The following is a 20852-nucleotide window of genomic DNA, read 5'->3' on the forward strand; positions in this document are numbered from 1 at the left end:
GTTCTCCAAGATTTTCTTATACTCCTGTAAGAGAGCCTTAGTCCTGCGCAGATTCGGTAGAACAATGTTACTAAGAGCTGGAAGCCAGTGTGTGGGCATTGATTTAATTGTGCCAGAAATCAGTCTCATTGTATTATTTAGTTGGCTATCAACAAGTTTAACATGTGTGCTATTTAGCCACACTGGTGAGCAATATTCGGCAACAGAAAAAACTAGACCAAGAGCAGTAATCTGCAGATTATCGGCTGTTGCTCCCCATGTCGTGCCTATTAGTTTTTGTATTATGTTGTTACGGGTTCTTAACTTAGCAGAAACGTTTGTTAGGTGTTGCTTGTAAGAGAGCGTGCGGTCCAGGGTAACGCCCAAGTACTTTGGGAACTTATTGTGCCGTAGTAAACATCCTTCAAACAAGATATGTAAAGTGACATCTGCCATGTGATTATTAAGGTGAAAGCTTGATACTTCTGTTTTGTCTGGATTGAGCTGGAGCCTCCATTTTTTATAATATTCACCTATAGTTTTCAGATCTTTTGTAAGTACGTCTTCAACCTGACTCATGTTTTTGTGTTGAATGGCAATTACAGTGTCATCAGCATAACAGAACTTGCGTGAGATGGTAGCAGGCAAGTCATATGTGTATAGGTTATAAAGTAAGGGTGCCAATACTGACCCTTGTGGAAGACCATTATTAAGTTATTATCAGGAAAAAAAAAAAATTTGCTAATGCCTTTTTTATTCCCGTATACGGGGAGTAGGCGAGGCCATTTAGCCCTATCTAACTTTTGGAGACTGAGTGGGGAGTTCAATCTCCACTGGTACCAATCAGAGATAGATGGCCCAAGGCTATCACTAATTAAGCGGTACACAGTGAAGAGAGATGGCTCAAATGTGCTGCCATCTTGTGGTCCCTAACCCTAACACAATATATTTAATGTCTGAAATAATGTCGGTTCTATGGTCGATTTTCTTGAGTTTACGGGACGAAAAACCCGAGTTTCCGGGAGGAAAAACCCGCTTGCCCGTGCCAGAGATCGACTAACTCGGGAACCGGTCGAAAAAAGGCTTAGAAAAATTTCCTCTAGTCGCCGACTAGACTTGAAACCAAGTCTTCCTTCATGCGGCCAAGCGCCGTGGTGTGCAAACGCCACATCCACTGAGCTACACTGGCTCTTATTAAGTTATTATTATTAGGTAACCCTAATATATACAGTATCCCCAAGTTAAAAAATTTATTACATATATATATATATTTAATCAAGGAAAAGAAGGAGCAGCCATAGTATTCAACACAAAATACGAGGCTAATCTTCTTGAATGGCAGTCAGTCTCAAGTAGAGTAATGTGGGCAAATATGAGAATGGGGAACTGGACAATGAGATTTATTTGTGCCTATGGTCCAACAGAAGGTTCTATTAATGTAGATGTGGAGAAATTTTTTGAGGCTTTAGAAAAAGCAACTGACACAATGAAAAAGGAAAAGTTGGTCCTTGTTGGGGATCTAAATAGCAGAGTAGGAAATGATTGTGAGACATACAAAAATATTTTGGGAAAATTTGGAGAAAAGAGCAAAGCTAATAATAATGGCAAATACCTGTTGGATTTCTGCTCAGGACATGGACTGGTTATTACTAACATCATGTTCCAACATAAAAAATGTGCACAAATTCACATGGAGAGAAGAGGCAAGGAATAAGAAAAGTCTCATTGACTATGTTATTGTTGATAGTGATGTTTTCTCCCTGGTGCAGGACACTAGAGTGTACAGAGGATTTGAAATTGGAAGCGATCACTATTTAGTCTTGAGCAGGATAAAATTGAATTTCATATTGAAAAGAATAACATGTAAGAAAGTTTTAAAGCGAATAAAAGTTGAGCAGCTCTCAGATGTGAACTGTAGACTAAAATACACAAAGATTATTGAAGAAAAAAATGAAAGAGTTTGAGAACAGGAACCAAACCTTGGAGATTCAGTGGCAAACCTTGAAGAAAACCCTGATTGATTCAGCCAGAGAGGCATGTCGTGAGGTTGTCTGCAAGGATAGAAAAAAAATCAGAACTCCATGGTGGACACAGGAAGTTAAAGAGGCAGTGAAGGAAAAGAAGAAAGCATATCAAAAGTTCCTGGCAAATAAGTCAGCTTGTGCTCTCAGAGAATACAGAGACAAATGCAAGAATGCTAAACACTGTGTAAAACTAGCTAAACAAAAGTTATGGGAGGAATTTGGCAAGAACATAGAAAATAAATATCAAGAAGGTGGTAAGATATTCTGGAGGTTGTTGAAGAAGCTTAGTAATGGAGGAAAGAGTGCTATAAAAGGAGTTAGAGATGATAATGGTGACTTGAAAACAGGAGAAAAAGATATCCTTGAAGTATGGAATAATTACTTTGAAAAATTGCTAAATGAAACAAGCAGTGAGAGCACAGTGGTAAAAAACACTCAACAGGCATACAGTCAAGAATACATATCCATACTTGAAGTAGAAAAAGCCATCAAAGGCTTGAAATGTGGAAAGGCAGCAGGAGTAGATGATATTCGACCAGAAATGCTGAAGTATGGTGGTATAAGTCTTACAGTGGCTGCATAGTTTAGAAAGCCTGGACAGAGGGACGAATTTCCAATGATTCGAGTAGAGCTCTAATAGTACCCATATATAAAAAGGGAAATAAAACCAAATGTGAGAATTACAGAGGTATTTCCCTACTGAGTGTTCCTGGCAAGTATACTTGAGAAACGGTTGAGAAGAATTGTGGAAGAAAAGCTTGGTGAAGAACAAGCTGTATTCAGGCCAAATAGAGGCTGTCAGGATCAGATCTTCACTTTATGACAAAAAGTTGAGAAAGCATGGGAATATAACAGGGATCTGTATTTAAGTTTTGTCGATCTGGAAAAGGCATATGACAAGGTGCCAAGGGAGAAGCTATTTAATATGCTACAGTTATATGGTGTCAATGGGGCATTATATCAAGCAATAGTCTTTATTTGAGTTGTAAGTCAGCAGTTAGAATTGAAGGAAGTACAGGAAGATGGTTTAATGTTAAATCTGATGTGAGACAAGGATGTACATTATCTATATTGATCACATTATGAAGGAAAGTGGTATTAAACATGATTATAGAATTGGAGATGTTAATGTCAGATCATTGCTTAATGCAGACGATGTTATACTTCTAAATAAATCCACTACAAGTTTGCAAGATTCCCTGACTAAATTGAATAACTGTTGTAATAGATATGATATGAAGGTCAGCATTAAAAAGACAAAGACAATGAAAATAGGTAGAAATGTTGAAAATGTCAACTGTGTTGTGAATGGGGAACCTGTGGAACAAGTAAAACATTTCAGCTACTAAGGCACGATTTTTACTGAAGATGGTAAATTAAATATGGAAATAGAGAGCAGAATCAACAAAGCTGGTATGGTAGGCAGTCAGTTGAATAAATTCATATGGAATAAGAGAGAAATTAGTCAGAACACTAAATTAGCTGTATACAAGACAGTGTTCAAACCAGTTTTAACTTATGGATCTGAGAGCCGGGTCAGAAGTAAAACACTTGACCAAAGACTAGAAACCGCAGATATGAGAGTTCTCAAAAAGATTAGAGGCATGAACAGATGGCATCAACGGCAATATCATAATAAAAATGAGGATATTAGGAAAGAACTTGACATTGTCAGCATCCAGGAATGCGTTAGCAGAGCTAATCTCAGGTGGTATAGTCACTTAAACAGAATGGGCAAGGAAAGATTAGCAAAACAAGTGTTCTCTGCCAGGTTGTCAGGAAAACGACCCAGAGGAAGACCAAGATATAGGTGGATTGATACGGTACAAAGTGCCTTAGACAATAGAAATATAAGATCTGATAATGTTGGGGTCTTGACAAGTAACAGACTGATTTGGAGGAAAATTGTAAATAGGAAGTTAGTAATGATGTAAATTTTTCATGTAGTACTATCATATCCTGTACACCCCTTGAGGGTACATGTCAGGAATTTGATGATGATGATATATATATATATCCTATCAAGTGTCATATCCATTTAGAAGGTTGGTTCCTATGGAACCCCATATATTTCTGTCCATGAAAACTGACATTAACGCTTATTACTACCTATGGAGCCACAGAAGGTTCTAAGGAAGAAATTTAGAACTTTTGAGAAAGCAGCTGACATAAAAAAAAAAATGGAAAGACTAGTCCTTGTTGAAGATCTAAACAGAAGGATAGGAAATGAATCACAAGCATATAAAAATATTTTGGGAAAATTTGGAGAAAAGAAGAAAGCTAATAACAGTAAGTGTCTGCTGTATTTCTGTTCAGGATATGGACATGGACTAGTTATTACCGTCACCAGGTTTTGACATCAAGATGTGCACAAATTCACAATGGAGAGAAAACCCAAGAAAAGTGTTTTGATTGTGTTATTGCTGTAGTGGTAGTGAAATGTGGGAATGTAGGTGAAGTATTTTAATGCTGGTTCAAGAGTATACAGGAGATTTGAAACTGGAAGTGATAATTACTTAATTTTAAACAGATAAATATCATATTAAAATAATTAAAAAAAATAAATATCATATTAAAAAGAAAAATACATAAGAAATTTTTTAAAAGAATTAAAGTTGAGCTGCTTTTAGAGATGAATAGACTTAACTATACCTTGTCCGGTCATAAATACTTGAACAGTACATAAACCTTTAAGCTATCAGTAAATCATGTACAGTTTCAGCACATATAAACCACATGTATAATTTGCATATTGCAGTACTCAATATTTGAAATGGCCCCTTTTGCTTTCATGCATGCCTGAAGTCTGTGAGGCCACATATTGATGATGTCACGTACAACATCCAAAAGAAACACTGCCACTGCTTGTTTCAAATCTGCCTTCAGACTGGCAATGCTGGGATGTCATTTCTTGCAGGCTACACTTTCAATCAAATCCAACCACAATTTGAAGTCCAATGGATTTAGATGGAGACTTTCCAGACAGCCAATCAGATGTTGATATGTGGTCAGGCACATTTGTCTCCAACCACTGTTGTGTGGTCCTCACCTTGTGTTTAGGGAGTGAGTCCTGTTGGACTATTCCCTGCCTATATGTGATACAAGGTGTTGTTCAGGGCCATGCCACAGGTTCCAGCATGGTTGTCTTGGAATGCTTTGGTAGAGGTTTTGACCCCCTTTCTCACAGAAATGCAACTTGGATACACCCCCCCCCCCCCACACACACACACCAAACTATCAGGGTGATGACTTCTGAATCCTGGGTGCTGTGCCACATGCTTTGCAATAGCACCCTGTTCTTTGGCAGTCAGAAATAATAGTCTGATACACAAACATCCTACTGATCCTGGGTGTTTTTAGCATGTTGAAAATAACAGGTGCTGCATTACAACTTTGTGAAGTGCTATTACAGGTACATGGCTCTCATAATCCCCCCACTACATACTAACCCATACAGCTAGACAATTATCTCTCGCTACTGATAAACATGCAAATGTTGACTGTGTGCAGTGCAGTGCAGTGGTGTGCAGAAGTTGTAATAGTATTTATGGCAAGACTGTGCATGATTATTATTCAAGAGAAAATAAAAGAGTTTGAAAACCATAACCAAACCTTTCATTTTCTCTTAAATAATAATCATACACAGTCTTGTTATAAATACTGTTACAACTTGTTGAAAGTTTATTTTTCACTTGGTTAGACTATAATAAATTCAGTTTAATCCTTTATTCAAGTGTGAGCAAACAAAGTTTGCACCTGAAAATATCTTCAGGGCGGGGGTAAGGTACTACAACACCGGGCAACTCGTAGCAAAGGTGGACCAAGCTAACATCACTCCTATCTCAGTATCTCCCATAATGCAAAACACAAATACCTTACTCCTTGCGGATATGTATAATGTTATGCATTAAGGGAAGGGCCACTATCTAGACTAGTTTCGACCTTTATTGAGGTCTCTTCAGTGGGAGCCAGGCCCTAAAGTGGAGATACCAGGCAGAAGCAATGGTAGGTCATCTTTACCTATAGGAGTTGCCAAAAGGTGTGCCACCTTTTTATTAAATTACTCTGGATTTAGGGAAAGATGTTGAAAGTTTATTTTTCACTTGATTAGACTATAATAAATTCAGTTTAATCCTTTATCCAAGTGTGAACAAGCAACGTTCCGCAAGGAGATGTGTTTTGCATTATGGGAGATACTGAGATAGAAGTGATGTTACCTTGGTCCACCTTTGCTACAAGTTTCCCAGTGTTGTACTACCTTACCCCAGTCCTAACAATCTCTAAAGAACATACTGATTGATTCAGCTAGGGAGGTATATGGTGAAGTTGTCTGTAAGGATAGAAAAATAAGTTAAAGAAGCAGTCCTGGAAAAAGAAGAAAAGATACCCAAAGTTCCTAGCAAATAAGTCAGTAGATATCCTAAAAGAATACAGAGAAAAATGTAAGAGAGCTAAGCTATAAAAGTAGCTAAACAAAAGTCATAGGAAGACTTTGGTAAGAATATAGAAAATAAATATCAGGAAGGAGCAAAATGTTCTGTAGGCTATTGAAAAAGTTCAGAAATGGAGGAAAGAGTACTGTAAAAGGAATTAAAGATGAGAAAGATGACATGAACACTAAAGATAAGGATATCCTCAATGTCTGGAGTATTACTTTGAAAGACTGTTAAATGAAACAAGTAGTAACAAGAACCATATTAGAAAATTTTCAAGAAGAATACAAAGAGGACTACATATCAATACTTGAGGTAGAAAAAGCCATGAAGAAAAGGCAGCTGGAGTAGATAATATTCGACAAGAAATGCTTAAGTATGGAGGTACAAATGTTTTGCAGTGGTTACACAGTATAATTCAGAGGGCCTGGTCAGAAGGTCAAATTCCAAATGATTGGAGTAAGATTTATTATGCAAGCATAAGTGAAAAGAGGTTGAAAAGCTTGTGAAGAGAAACTTGGAAAAGAACAAGCTGGGTTCAGACCAAATGGAAGTTGTCAAGATCAGATTTTCACTTTATAACAAATAGTTGAGAAATCATGGGAATATAACAAGGCTGTGTTCTTAAGATTGTAGATCTGGAAAAGTCATATGACAAGGTGCCCAGAGAAAAGTTTTTCAAACAAATGGAACGTTATACAGAGCAGTACATAGTCTGTATGTAAGTTGTCAGGAAATAATGAAATGAAATGAATACAGAAAATCTGGAATACAGGAAGATGGTTTGATGTAAAATCAGGGGTAAGACAAGGACACCTTAACTCTTATTCATCATCTATATGGATCACATTATGAAAGAAAATGACATTAGGGCTGATATTAGAAATGGACATGTCAAACTTAGTTCTTTGCTTTATGCAGATGATGTACTCCTAAACATATCTAGTTCAAGTCTCAAGGATTTTCTAACAAAATTGAATAACAGCTGTAACAAATTTGGCATGAAAATCTTCCCAGTTTATAAAGACCAAAACTATGAAAATAGGTAGGAACATAAAAAACTTCACCTGCATTCTGAATGGAGCTCTTATAGAATAAGTAAAATATTTAAGCATAGTTTTTAGTGAAGATGGTAAGTCAAATCTGTAAATAGACAACAGAATAAGCAAAGGTGGTATGGTTGGTAGCCAGCCGAATAAATTTATATGGAATAAGGCAGAAATTAGCCAAAACACCAAACTAGCAATATACCAGACAGTGTTCAAACCAGTTTTAAGTTATGGATCTGAGAGTTGGGTTAGAAATTAAGCACTTGATCAAAGACTAGAGACCACAGATATGAAGGTTCTGAGAAAAATTAGGTGAGTGAACTGATGGCATCACTGGCAGAATCGTACTAAAAATGAAGATATTATAAAGGAAATTGACATTGTTAGTATTCAAGACTGTGTCAGCAGAGCTAGTCTAATAGAATGGGTGAAGAAAGATTAGCAAAACAGGTGTTTGATGCCAAGATGGCAGGAAAAAGACTCAGGAAGACCAAGGTCTAGGTGGATTGATTCAGTCAGAAGTACCTTAGAAGCATGAAATGTTAGATAGATATGACAATATTGGAGTGCTGGCAAATAATAGACTAATTTGGAGGAAAATTGTTGATAGGAGATTAATAATAATGTAAACTTAATCCCGTAGTGTTGCCATAGTAACCTGAACATCCCTTGACAGTAGATATATATCATGAAATTGATTATGTTTGGAATAGAACTGAGAATTTTTACAAAGGTTTTACGTACCATCCCGAATATGGGAATAGAATTATAAGGCAGAGTAGACTTGTATATTAGCTCTTCAAGAAAGAATTAATAATTGTTGTGGGGAAAAAAAAAAAATAATAAATTCAACTTTTTTGGAGGCTGAAGCAATAGGATGTACCGGAAAGAGTTAAATGTGATAATCCAAGAAAAAATGTTTTCTAAAGATTTGGGTATTGTCATAGTAAAGAAATGTGAAGAGAAATCTTGTTTGTGAGAGACAAGATAGTATTGCATTTTAGCTTTAGTGACCTTGATTGGATGGTCTTTGGGATTGTACATAAATTATAAAAGGTTCTTGGCAGTGTTAAGGATTATGAGATTATATAACACTAAGGGAGGTGTGACAGTCTTAAGAATGCTGTGCACGATTGTTCATAAATTATATAAAGCTCATGGTAGTGGTGTGGATTGTATTACAATATAACAGTAACAATGTCTTTCCTGTGTTTATTAAACTTACTGCTTATCTTAACTGCCATATGTATTCTGGAATCAACTCCAGAATTTAAGAATTAAGTTCATACATATTATTTCAAGAAGTAGGGAGGAAAAAAAAAAAAATTACTGCAGTAAAGAAAATGAAGATGTAGAATGGCTCCAAATTGAACCTGTAGCATTAAACTGTATAACAGGCCTGCACAACTTGATTTTCTTTGAGGGCCAAATCCAACTTGGGCCACCTGACCAAGAGCCAGATCACTTAGGACCTTGAATCTAGTCCACTGCAGCTAAACTTAAGTAAATTTGTTAGTAGGGCTACAGTAAATTATAATTAATATGCATATTTACATTTTTTAGAGAGCTACAATTAAAATTATAATCAAAATTATTTACAAACAGATATAGCTGCAAAATTTCTCAATAAAAACCACTTAAACATAAACACAAAGTTTACTAATAATTTCACTGAGAATCATACACTTATTCTCAGTGAAATATCAGTGACTGAATGTCACATTTCTTTGTTGCCACTATTTTATCAAAGTTTGGTGTCATGTTTGAAGTGGCCGTTCTTAATATGGACTCTAAATTGATATCACTTAAAGATGAACGCTGTTTGGTTTTGTTCAAATTCATGACCGAAAATGTTTGTTCACAAGTATATGTGCTCCCAAACATACAAAATAGCTGGTAGGCAGTATCCAACAAACTTTTAAATTTACCCTGATCCAGAATAGAATAAAACTCTTGTAAAGTACCCTCCCTATGCTTGACCAGATAGTTTTCAGAACACTGGAGATCAATAACTTCCATCTGGAGTTCAACTGATAATTTCCTGCTTTGACAGAAAATGGATCAACAATCACTTTTATGCGGACTTCGTCTTCATTACTCAATGGCATTCTTTTCTGAAACTCCTCCTTAGAAGTGATATGTGCTTCTTATATTTTCCACCCACCATTAAATGATATTCTGATGGAATATTCTGTCGACAAGTTAAGAAATGTGACATATCCCCCTTAGCAAGTTGATTTTCAAAAACAAACTTAATTTCATTTTGAATGTCTTTATAAGAGACATTAACTGAAAAACAAACTTATTTTTTCCTTGAAGCTGTAAGTTAAGGTCATTCAAGTGACCAAAAATGTCACACAAGAAAAATAAATCTTGATTCCATTCTTCATCCATTATTTCTGGGATTTTTTCCATATCTTCTTGAGATTCCAAAAATTCAACTAGTTCATTTTTTAGAGCGACAAAACGTGACAAAACTTTAACACGGCTCAACCAACGTACATCAGTGTGGCATGATAGATCCCCATACTTGGCATCATTTTCTTCTAGAAACGCCTGAAATATTCTGCGTTTCAAACCCTAAGCTCGAATATAGTTGACCAGAGCAAATACTACTTTAATCACATGATCAAACTACAAAACCTTTGAACATGACACCTGTTGATGAATTAGGCAGTGAAATTTCGTCCATGCATTTGCGTTGTCTTTTGGGCGTTGTACCTGCATACTGTTCAATAAATGTTACAGCACCAATGGGGCACGATCAGTGCAAACTGCTACTAAATTCTTGAAATTTAAGGATGGTTTTTCGGTTACACACATCTTTACATTTTCTGCGATCTCCTTCCCTGTTGTTCTTCCTTTCATTGAACACAAACCAGCAAGCTCCTCTGTCACCTCAAAATTCTTATTAATGCTTCTTACATATATTAAAAGCTGTGCAGTATCTTTCACGTCAGTACTTTCATCCATAGCAAACAAATAATAGACAAATTCACTAGCCGGTTTTTGCAGGTTATCTTTAAGATCCTCGGCAATATCAGCCACCCTGTGCTGAACAGTCATACTGGAAAAACTGATATTTTCAAAATTATTTTTCTTATCAGGACACAATTCGGAAACGGCAATCATCACACTTTTTTTATCAACTCTCCCTCAGTAAATGAATTGCCAGCACAAAATATTTCTTGTGATATTTTTAAGCTTACCTTTGTGGCAACTTTATTTGCAGATGTCACTTTTTTAAAGGCTTGTTGCTCACCACTAAGGACTTTCAATAACTTTGCTGCTTGCTTTGTAACTGTTAGGAGAAGACTCATTCAACAGGGACTGATATCTAGGGGGCCCCTAAAAAGAAGTTCCAAAAATTGAGATTGGCTAGGTTAAATTGGTGCAAAGAGAATGCCAAATAGACCCCTGATCAGTGGAAAAGAGTAATTTTTTCTGATGAGAAAAAGTTTAACCTGCAGGGTGACAATGGCTGACAGACAGTTCGAAGACGATCAGGAGAAAAATTCAACCGTCACTATCTGGTGTCAACAATTAAATTCTCAATAAGTCAGATGATCTGGGCTCCATGTCATATCATGGTGTTGTTGCTTGCATTTCACAAAAGGTTCAGTGAATGCACAAGTGTGCCAGAAAATTTTAGAATTGCTGCCTGCTATCTTTACCGTAACAATGAGCTGCATCTTTCAAGATGACTCTGCCCCTTATCACAAGGCAAAAAGTGTAAGTAATGCTATTATAATCCTAAAATGTACCATACGAATTGAGTTTGGTACTTAAAAAGTTTTAATTTTTGTTGCAGGTTAATAAGTGGCTCAATGAACTCTTGATTCAGCGACTACTGTGGCCAGGAAACAGCCCAGATCTCAACCCCATTGAGAATTTGTGATATCAAATGGAGACTGAAATACACAAAAAGAAGAAGCCAAAAACACTTCGGAAGCACCAATAAGCTATTATAAGAGTATGGAACCATGAATTGACAGTTGCATCCATCAGGAAATTAATTTTGTCAATGCCCTGCCAATGCCAAGCTGTAATAAACGCAAGAGGAACACCCACGAAGTAATAAATAGCAAAAAGAAATTTTTTAGTTTTGGATGTTAGTAAAACTGTGTAGTTGAACTAAATTTTGATACCGGTATGTTTTTCCATTGAAAAGATCACTGTCCACTCCATTTTGAAATATTTGCAAATTTGTTGTCGTTTCCTAATTATGTCAGCTTGTACTAAAAAGAGCCAAATATTAATCAAAAATAAAATGCTATATTACCTTCTTCATTATTTGTGACAATTATTGTGTTATTATCCCTTTTCAAATAGGCATTCAAATTTGATTACAAAAAAAAACAAAAAAACATCGTTACAGCAGGTGATGTGGTTTCTGTGAACATGAGTGTAGTTTGGGTGTACTGTATTACATTAATGTGAGAGTTTAAAGAATACATTAACTGTTTTACCAGTGTATCACTTAATACATTTGTATTTGTACTAATTCATTAATGAAAAAAAAGTCATTCATTTTATTAATAAAATGAAATTAATTATTAATTTCAAAATAAATGAATCATGTTTGAACAGATTAAATTACTGTATATCAAGTATTACATTACCAAGAAGCTAAGTTACTTAACCACGGCCCCCTATTGTATGGTATTCCCATACAATAAGAGGCCATAAGCATCGTGGCCTATTATTGTATGGGAGTGATATATAAATACCTAAATAAATAAAAAAGGTTGACACTAACTTTTCGTTTGGCATAGCATGGTATCCATGGGGCTGTGGTTAGAATTCTTCAGTACATTATAGTTATGGTTGCACTAGTGAGAATCAGCTGTATGTAATTTCTTGTAAATGAATAAATGAATTACATTTTACAGATATTCCACAGCTTAAAACTTGGGATGCTTTGTATAAAAAAGAATTGGATTTTTTAGTTGCTCATTCACCCAGAAATGGTTTTGAAGAAATAATCCAGTGGACTGAACAAGGAAAGCTCTGGCCATTTCCAATTGATAATGAATATGGTAAGAGTTGATATTTTGTATTTGAATTTATTTTGTAATTTTTTCTTCTTTGTGTTCATTGTGATAGATTTGTAAACACAGCTATTTGAAGCAAAAAAGAACTAATTATCTTATGATTATTAAGTTGAAGTTTTGCCATTTATTATGATGATCAGCATCTGAAGTCAAATTTGGTCTTTGATATTTTGCCATCTTCATCTGAAAACTACAGCCTTACACATTTTTGTGCTATGAGGGTGTATTTGTTGAGGTAGGAGAGCAGAACATATTTTATTTAAGTTTGTTACACTGATTTAAAACCTTTAAATATTTGGACATATGATATGCGACCACAAGGTGCTATGAGGGATATGCAAAAAAACTGCCATTCGTTAGCTGGCACATTCAATGTGAATTTCTCATCCACTGGAACATGAATCTGCACAAAAACATTCAGAACCAAGGCTCATAACATGGGTTTCCATTGTAGGACTGCAATATACAAGCCCCACAGTACCCGAAACAACATGCAGTGTCATCTTCAATGTTGCAATGAGCATGTACAGTGGAAGCAGTGTTATATGGAGTGGTGAATCACACTACTCCCTCTATAGGTGTGATGGATTCCCAGTGAATGGTTCTTACTAGATCAAGTAACCCCAACTACTATGACATTTGGAGGTGCTACGATGGTATGGTTCTCTTTTTCCCGGTGTGTTCTTGGACCTCTGTGGTGCCACAAACATTGAACTCTGAGAGGTATCTGAAAATGTTTCCCACTTTGTGGCATTTCTACAGAACTGACCATTGTCTCTTTCAGCAAGACAATGCACCATGTTATAAGGCTACTGCTGTAACTGCATGATTTGTGGACATGAATGCCACCACACTTGACTGGTCTCCACAGAGTCCTAATCTCAACCCTATTGAACATTTGTGGGATGAACTGGAACATTAGGTGTGAGGTCAAGGGACATCCTCCTCACAACAATCCATGACCTCATTACATGCCTACAGGAAGAATGGTCCAAAATTCTCATCGATCACTCGCATACGCTTGTGGAAATGTCCCGTAGGATGGGTGCAGTTATTGCAGCAAAAGGAGGTCCATCTTATTAAGGCGATTTTCTTCACGCTCTGCCATTTGTTGTCTTCTTTCTAAGCAGCATATATGTATATACACACACACACACATGTGATTTGATTATAGGATTGCTCCATTCATTCTGTGAAAAGCAAACCACAAATGAGTTAAATAATAAAACATGAGATTTCATTGAATTGAAATGATCATGAAATTCTTTCAGTACATTTTTTTTTCTTTTCATTTTCTATACATATATACACACACACACAATTTGATTATAGGATTGCTCCATTCATTCTGTGAAAAGAAAATCAAACACGAGATTTCATTGTATTGAAATGATCATGAAATGCTTTCAGTGCATCTGTTTTCTTTTTCTTTTTTTCATTTTCTAGATGCTCAAATGTGAGATAGGAAGACAGATCAGAAAATTTACTTTTCCTCTTTTCCAAAGAGTCTTTTACATGAAGGAGGAAGACTCCTTGACAGGAAACTTTTTCACATCTGTTCTTTGCATTTTGCAATCTGTTTTTCTTTACACATCCAAAGTAGTGGGGTTGTCATAGAAACAGAATTGAAGAAAACTTCTTAAAGTTGGCATCTAATGTTTTCCAAATTTGATAACAAAAGCATGGTTCCAGTTCACAGTAAATGATCCTCATGATTGTTAACAGGGATGACTCCATTATCACACACACACTCTAAAATAAAATATCACTCCACTCTAACCATAGTGGATGTGACTATAACAAATTACTGAAAGAATCAGCCAAGGATTCATAGGTACCAACTGTGTAGTAAAATATATCATCAAATTCCTGACATTTGCCCTCAAGGGGTGTACAGCATATGATAGAACTACATGAAAATTTTACATCATTACTAACTTCCTACCTACAATTTTCTGCCAAATCAATCTGTTACCTGTCAAAGCTACAACATTGTCAGATCTTATATTTATATATCTATCTTCTAAGGCACTTTTTACTGTATCAATCCACCTATATCTTGGTCTTCCTCTGGGTCTTTTTCCTGCCAACCTGGCAGAGAACACTTGTTTGGCTAATCTTTCCTCGCCCATTCTGTTTAAGTAACCATACCACCTCAGATTAGTTCTGCTAACGCATTCCTGGATGCTGACAATGTCAAGTTCTTTCCTAACATCCTCGTTTTTAATATGATTGTGCAATTTATGCCATCTGTTCATGCCCCTAATCTTTCTCAGGACTCTCATATCTGCGGCCTCTAGTCTTTGGTCAAGTGTTTTACTTCTGATTCAGCTCTCAGATCCATAAGTTAAAATTGGTTTGAAAATTTCTCTTTTATTCCATATAAATTTATTCAGTTGACTTCCTACCATACCAGCTTTGTTGATTCTGTTATCTATTTCCATATTTAATTTACCATCTTCACTAAAAATCATGTTTAAGTAGATGAAATGTTTTAATTGTTCTATAGATTCTCCATTCACAATGCAGCTGATATTTTCAATGCTTCTGCCTATTTTCATTATCTTTGTCTTGTTATTGCTGACCTTCATACCATATCTATCACAACAGTTATTCAGTTTAGTCAGGGAATCTTGCAGGCTTGTAGTGGATTTATTTAGAAGTATAACATCATACCACATAAAAGCAAGGAGCTAACATTAACATCTTTTGATATCAGGTTTAATACCACTTTCCTTCATAATGTAATCCATGTAGATAATGAATAACAGAGGTGATAATGTATATCCTTGTCTAACACCAGATTTAACATTAAACCATATCCCTGTACTTCCTTCAATTCTAACTGCTGACTGACAACTCGAATAAAGACTAAGTATTGCTTGATATACTGATCCACTGACACCATACAACTGTAGCGTTTTTGAATAGCTTCTCTCTTGGCACCTTGTCATATGCCCTTCCCAGATCTACAAAACTTAAATACAGATCTTTGTTATAATATTCCCATGACTTTTCAACTATTTGTCATAAAGTGAATATCTGATCCTGACGTCCTCTATTTGGCCTGAATCCAGCTTATTCCACAATCCTTCTCAACTGCTTCTCAAGTATACTGGCATAAATCTTACCAGGAACACTCAGTAGGGAAATACTTCTGTAATTCTCACAATCAGTTTTATTTCCCTTTTTATATATGAGTACTATGAGAGCTCTACTCCAATCATCTGGAATTCATCTTTCTGTTCTACTCCTGCTGCCTTCCACATTTCAGACTTTTGATGGCTTTTTCTACTTCAAGCATGGATATGTATTCCTGATTGCATGCCTGGTCAGTGTTTTTTTTATCACTGTGCTGTCATCACTGCTAGTTTCATTTAGCAATTTTTCCAAGTAATTACTCCATACTTCAAGGATATCTTTTTCTCCAGTTTTCATATAACCTTTGTCATCTCTAATTTCTTTTACAGCACTCTTTCCTCCATTTCTGAGCTTCAACAACCTCCAGAATATCTTGCCAACTTCTTGATATTTATTTTCCATGATCTTACCGAAGTCTTCCGTTGACTTTTGTTTAGCTTTCTTACATTTGTGTCTGTATTCTCTAAGAGCACAAGCTGACTTATTTGCCAGGAACTTTTCATATGCTTTCTTCTTTTCCTTCACTGCCTCTTTAACTTCCTGTGTCCACCAGGGAGTTCTGATTTTTCTATCCTTGCAGACAACCTCACCACATACCTCTCTGGCAGAATCAATCAATGTTTTCTTCAGAGCTTGCCACTGAATCTCTAAGGTTTTATTCCTGTTCTCGAACTCTTTCATTTTTTCTTGAATAATGTTTGTAAAGGATGTCCCAAAATTCATGCAAGAAGTAATTTTGATAGAAAACACAGGTTTTTAATTAAAAATTGTAATTTCTTATTGATTCATAAAGTATACAGTATAGGGTTATGCATGGAATAGCATATCGGGTAAATGGCCTCCACGGCTTTGCTGGCACATATGCACTCTTTTGTCAAAATTTTACATGACCGTTTTGCATAAATATGGCTGAATTTTGTTGATACAGCGCTCAATTTCCTCCTTCAAGGCATGGGTGGTCGTGGGCTTGTTGGCATAAACCTTAGACTTCAAAACACCCCAAAGGAAAAAATCCAACGGCATTAAGTGATATGATCTGGGCGGCCAATTCTGATCACCAAAACGGGAAATTACACGACCAGGAAATGACTCATGCAGTAATTGAATTGTTTCTCGGGCTGTGTTGCATGTGGCACCGTCTTGTTGAAACCACATGTCATCCACATCCATATCTTGCAATTTAGGCACAAAAAACTGGATTATCATGTCGCAATAGAGAGCACCATTAACTGTTATTGCCGTTACCAGCTGCATTTTCGAAGAAGAATGAACCGATGATGCCTCTAGCCCAAAATCCGCACCAAACAGTGACACGTTGTGGATGCATTTGTTTCTCAACAATCACTCATGGATTTTCTGAACCCCAAATGCAACAATTTTGTCGATTAACGAAGCCATCAAGATGAAAATGAGCCTCATCACTGAAGATGATTTTGTTCGAAAAATAAGTATCCACTTGTTGTTGTTCCATAATCCATTCAACGAACTCTCTTCTCTGTGTGTGGTCAGTAGGCTTCAGTTCTTGAGTCAATTGAACTTTGTAAGCATAAAGATGCAAATCTTTCGTGAGAATACGCTGTAGAGAGCTTCTCGAAATGCCCAATTCAAGACCACGGTGCCGAATTGATGTTCCTGGACTCTCAGCAACACTCTCACGAACTGCTTCGATATTTTCTGTTGAACGACTTGTTGAAGGACGGCCAAAGTGTATAAGATCACTATTTGATCCAGTTTCCTTGAATTTTTTAATTAATCTTTTTCACAGTTGATGAAGTTAAATCACTATTCCGACCATATTTTGTACGAAAATTGCGAACTGTAGCTGCCAAACCTTCATTATTTTTAAAATATTGCTCAACAATGAAAATGCATTGTTATTTCGTGTAGCACTCCATTTTTAATAACCTTGAACTGTCAGCTGTCATACTGTCTTTTTTTTCTCGTTGGCAACACTTTACCGCACAAATAGCGCTAAATTTAAATCTTGCGTGAATTTTGGGACACCTTGTATATTTTAGTGTCTAGTTCACATCTGAGAGCTGCTCAACTTTTATTTGTTTCAAAACTTTCTTACATGTTCTTCTTTTCAATATGAAATTCAATTTTGTCCTGCTTAAGACTAAATGGTAATCACTTCCAATTTCAAATTCTCTGTACACTCTAGTGTCCTGCACCAGAGAGAAAATATCACTATCAACAATAATATAGTCAATGAGTCTTTTCTTATTCGTTGCCTCTTCTCTCCATGTGAATTTGTGCACATTTTTATGTTGGAACATGGTGTTAGTAATAACCAGTCCATGTCCTGAGCAGAAATCCAACAAGTATTTGCCATTATTATTAGCTTTGCTCTTTTCTCCAAATTTTCCCAAAATATTTTTGTATGTCGGACAATCATTTCCTACTCTACTATTTAGATCCCCAATAAGGGCCAACTTTTCATTGTGTCAGTTGCTTTTTTAAAGCCTCAAAAAATTCTTCCACTTCTACCTTAGGAGAAAACTTCTGTGGGACCATAGGCACAAATAAGTCTCATTGTCCAGTTCCCCATTCTGATATTTGCCCATATCACTACTGGAAATTGCCTGCCATTCAAGAAGATTAGTGTTGAATACTATGGCTACTCCTTCTTTTCCTTGATTGTCATTGCCTGAATATAACATTTTGTATTTATTGCTCAGAAAGATCTCACCAGTTTTGGTCTTTTTTTTTGTTTCAGTCACCCCTATTATGCCGATTTGGTACTTATCTAATTAAAAAGTAGAAATAAGTAAAATATATTCATATCAAATTGTTCCTGTGGTCTCTACACGTTTGCTATAGTGAGAGTCAACTGCCTGTATTGCATAGCCTTTGTAAATTATGTCAGGATAAAAAATATATATTTTTTAAAAATCTGTATTTTAATATAATTGACTTCACAGTTAACATGAGTTTAATATTTATAGCTTTATTTCAGAAGTCTATTTTTATTAAGTATTATATTTCTATCACTAGGTATGGATAATGAAAAAAAGATCGGTTTTCATCAGCATATATTTTTGGAAGAGCATCTACATGGGTTTCCAAACAAGGGACCAATACGTCACTTTATGGAGCTGGTAATCACAGGACTTTCAAAAAATCCATATATCACAGTCGAACGCAAAATAGAGAATATTGACTGGTTTAGAAATTATTTCAAGGAAAAAGAAGATCTGCTTAGGGATGTCGGTGCATTGCTTGAGTGAACTGTATATTTGGTTGATAGAACGTTTGTAAATAAAATGTGAAATTTTCATTATTAAAATTTTATTTCATTCCCAAACTTTCAACAATACCTTAAATTTTTAGTATTCATAAAATAGTTTTATTTCTAGAAATTGGTTTAAACATCAGTCTCATTTTTAGGTGTGCAAACAATTTACTGTGGGATTAAAGCAGAGGAACGCAATGCATCTTTCAGTTCAGAGAGCAGGTGTATGTGTGCATACATGTGTATATATATATACTTTTTTTTTTTCATCCCACAATTACGTTACAAATTCCGGATATTATTATAGAGAACTTGTCAGATGATATTGAAAAGCCAGTTACAGAAATCATGCTATTATTTACATTTATGTAAGAACAATTGAACAAGAAAAAAAAAAAAAAAAATCAAAATCTTAGGAGCAATTTATTATTATAATGAAAAATCATTTTATCACACATCAAAATCTGGAAAGGAAGCTGGTTAATCTCAACTATCTTTAAAATGCAACGTTCATAAAACATTCCAGTTTGTAAGAAACCATTAACAAGTTCACCAACTGTACATGATAATCAGAAAATTTCACCTAGTTATTTTAATTTAAAAAACTAAAATTAGCCTTTTAAAAATAAGTTGAAAGTTTATTTTTCACTTGGTTAGACTATAATAAATTTAGTTTAATCCTTTATCCCAGTGTGAGCAAAGTTTTCACCTGAAAGTATCTTCAGGACTGGGGTAAGGTGGTACAACACCAGGCAACTCGTTGCAAAGGTGGAGCAAGCTAACATGACTCCTATCTCAGTATCTCCCATTTTTTGGCAACTCCTATAGGTAGAGATGACCTTGCTAATGCTTCTGCCTGGTATCTCCACTTGGGCCTGGCTCCCACTGAAGAGACCTCAATAAAGTTCGAAACTAGTCTGGGTAGTGACCCTTCCCTTAATGCATAACATTATACATATCTGCAAGGAGATGTGTTTTGCATTATGGGAGATACTGAGATAGGAGTGATGTTAGCTTGATCCACCTTTGCAACGAGTTGCCCGGTGTTGTACCACCTTACCCCAGTCCTGAAGATACTTTCAGGTGCAAACTTTGTTTGCTCACACTTGGATAAAGGATTAAACTAAATTTATTATAGCCTTTTACAAAGCTTTATTTATTTTCCTAATTTCTAGACAATCGGTTCCCAGCAGGTGCCATGCGTATCCCCAGGGCCGTTCAGGAGTACATGAAAAATAATCAGTAATGGCAGAAAAACCTGATTTCCACTATTTTACATTAAGATACGCACTGAACAAAAGTTTCAGTATTTAAAAACAGCTATTTTAAAAAAGGGATAGAATTTATAGAAATGGATTTAAAAGGAGGTACACAAGTGGGAAAAGGTTGGGAACCACTGTTCTAGACTATCTCTGCTTCAGTTATATGCATGATAAACATCCATTGTCTGTTTCACCTAAAATGACACTGCAATTCCTAATAGAGCCATTAAGAAATATTAAAAATCAGCATGGCATTGATGTGATTCAACATTTCCTCTGTGTGTATTATACTTCTGTTTGAAATCACAGGGTGTTTACTAATTTTAATTGTTTTAAACTCATATCTGGGATGATAGGATGATATCACAGAGAATTCCTGTTGTTTTCATCTCATATCAAGATCTTGCTGATATAAAAAACTGCAGTTGCAATGACCTGTACACACAAGAAAGTAGGTTTGCTTATTTCTATCCATACAGAGGCTTTCTGATATTTTATATAACAAAATCACAATAGATAAGATAGTGCTTCCAGCATAATTCTCTTCTTTTAACCTGTAGTTATTTAAACCAACTTATCCTTGATATTTTTTAACTCTTGCTTTCATAGATCATCATGCTATTCACTTTTGTGAGTAGTCTTAATCATTCTTTTTTATGCAAAATGGCAAATGAA

General features: G+C 35.6%; 1 protein-coding gene across 1 annotated transcript in view; it reads left to right on the forward strand.

Annotated features, from left to right (window-relative positions):
- mRpS31 (mitochondrial ribosomal protein S31) overlaps nucleotides 1–18969 on the forward strand; it is a 115483-nt gene extending 96514 nt beyond the window's left edge. The window contains exons 9-10 of the mRNA XM_090412260.1: nucleotides 12378–12524; nucleotides 18678–18969. Coding sequence (XP_090268386.1) covers nucleotides 12378–12524; nucleotides 18678–18910 — 380 coding nt within the window. The 3' untranslated portion in view covers nucleotides 18911–18969. The remainder of the gene's footprint in view (nucleotides 1–12377; nucleotides 12525–18677) is intronic.
- The last annotated feature ends 1883 nt before the right edge of the window (nucleotides 18970–20852 follow it).

Source organism: Typopeltis vanoorti, chromosome 22, assembly GCF_054136105.1.
Source record: "Typopeltis vanoorti isolate ZY-2024b chromosome 22, IOZ_Tvanoo_1.0, whole genome shotgun sequence".
In the NCBI taxonomy this organism is placed as follows: Eukaryota; Metazoa; Arthropoda; class Arachnida; order Uropygi; family Thelyphonidae; genus Typopeltis; species Typopeltis vanoorti.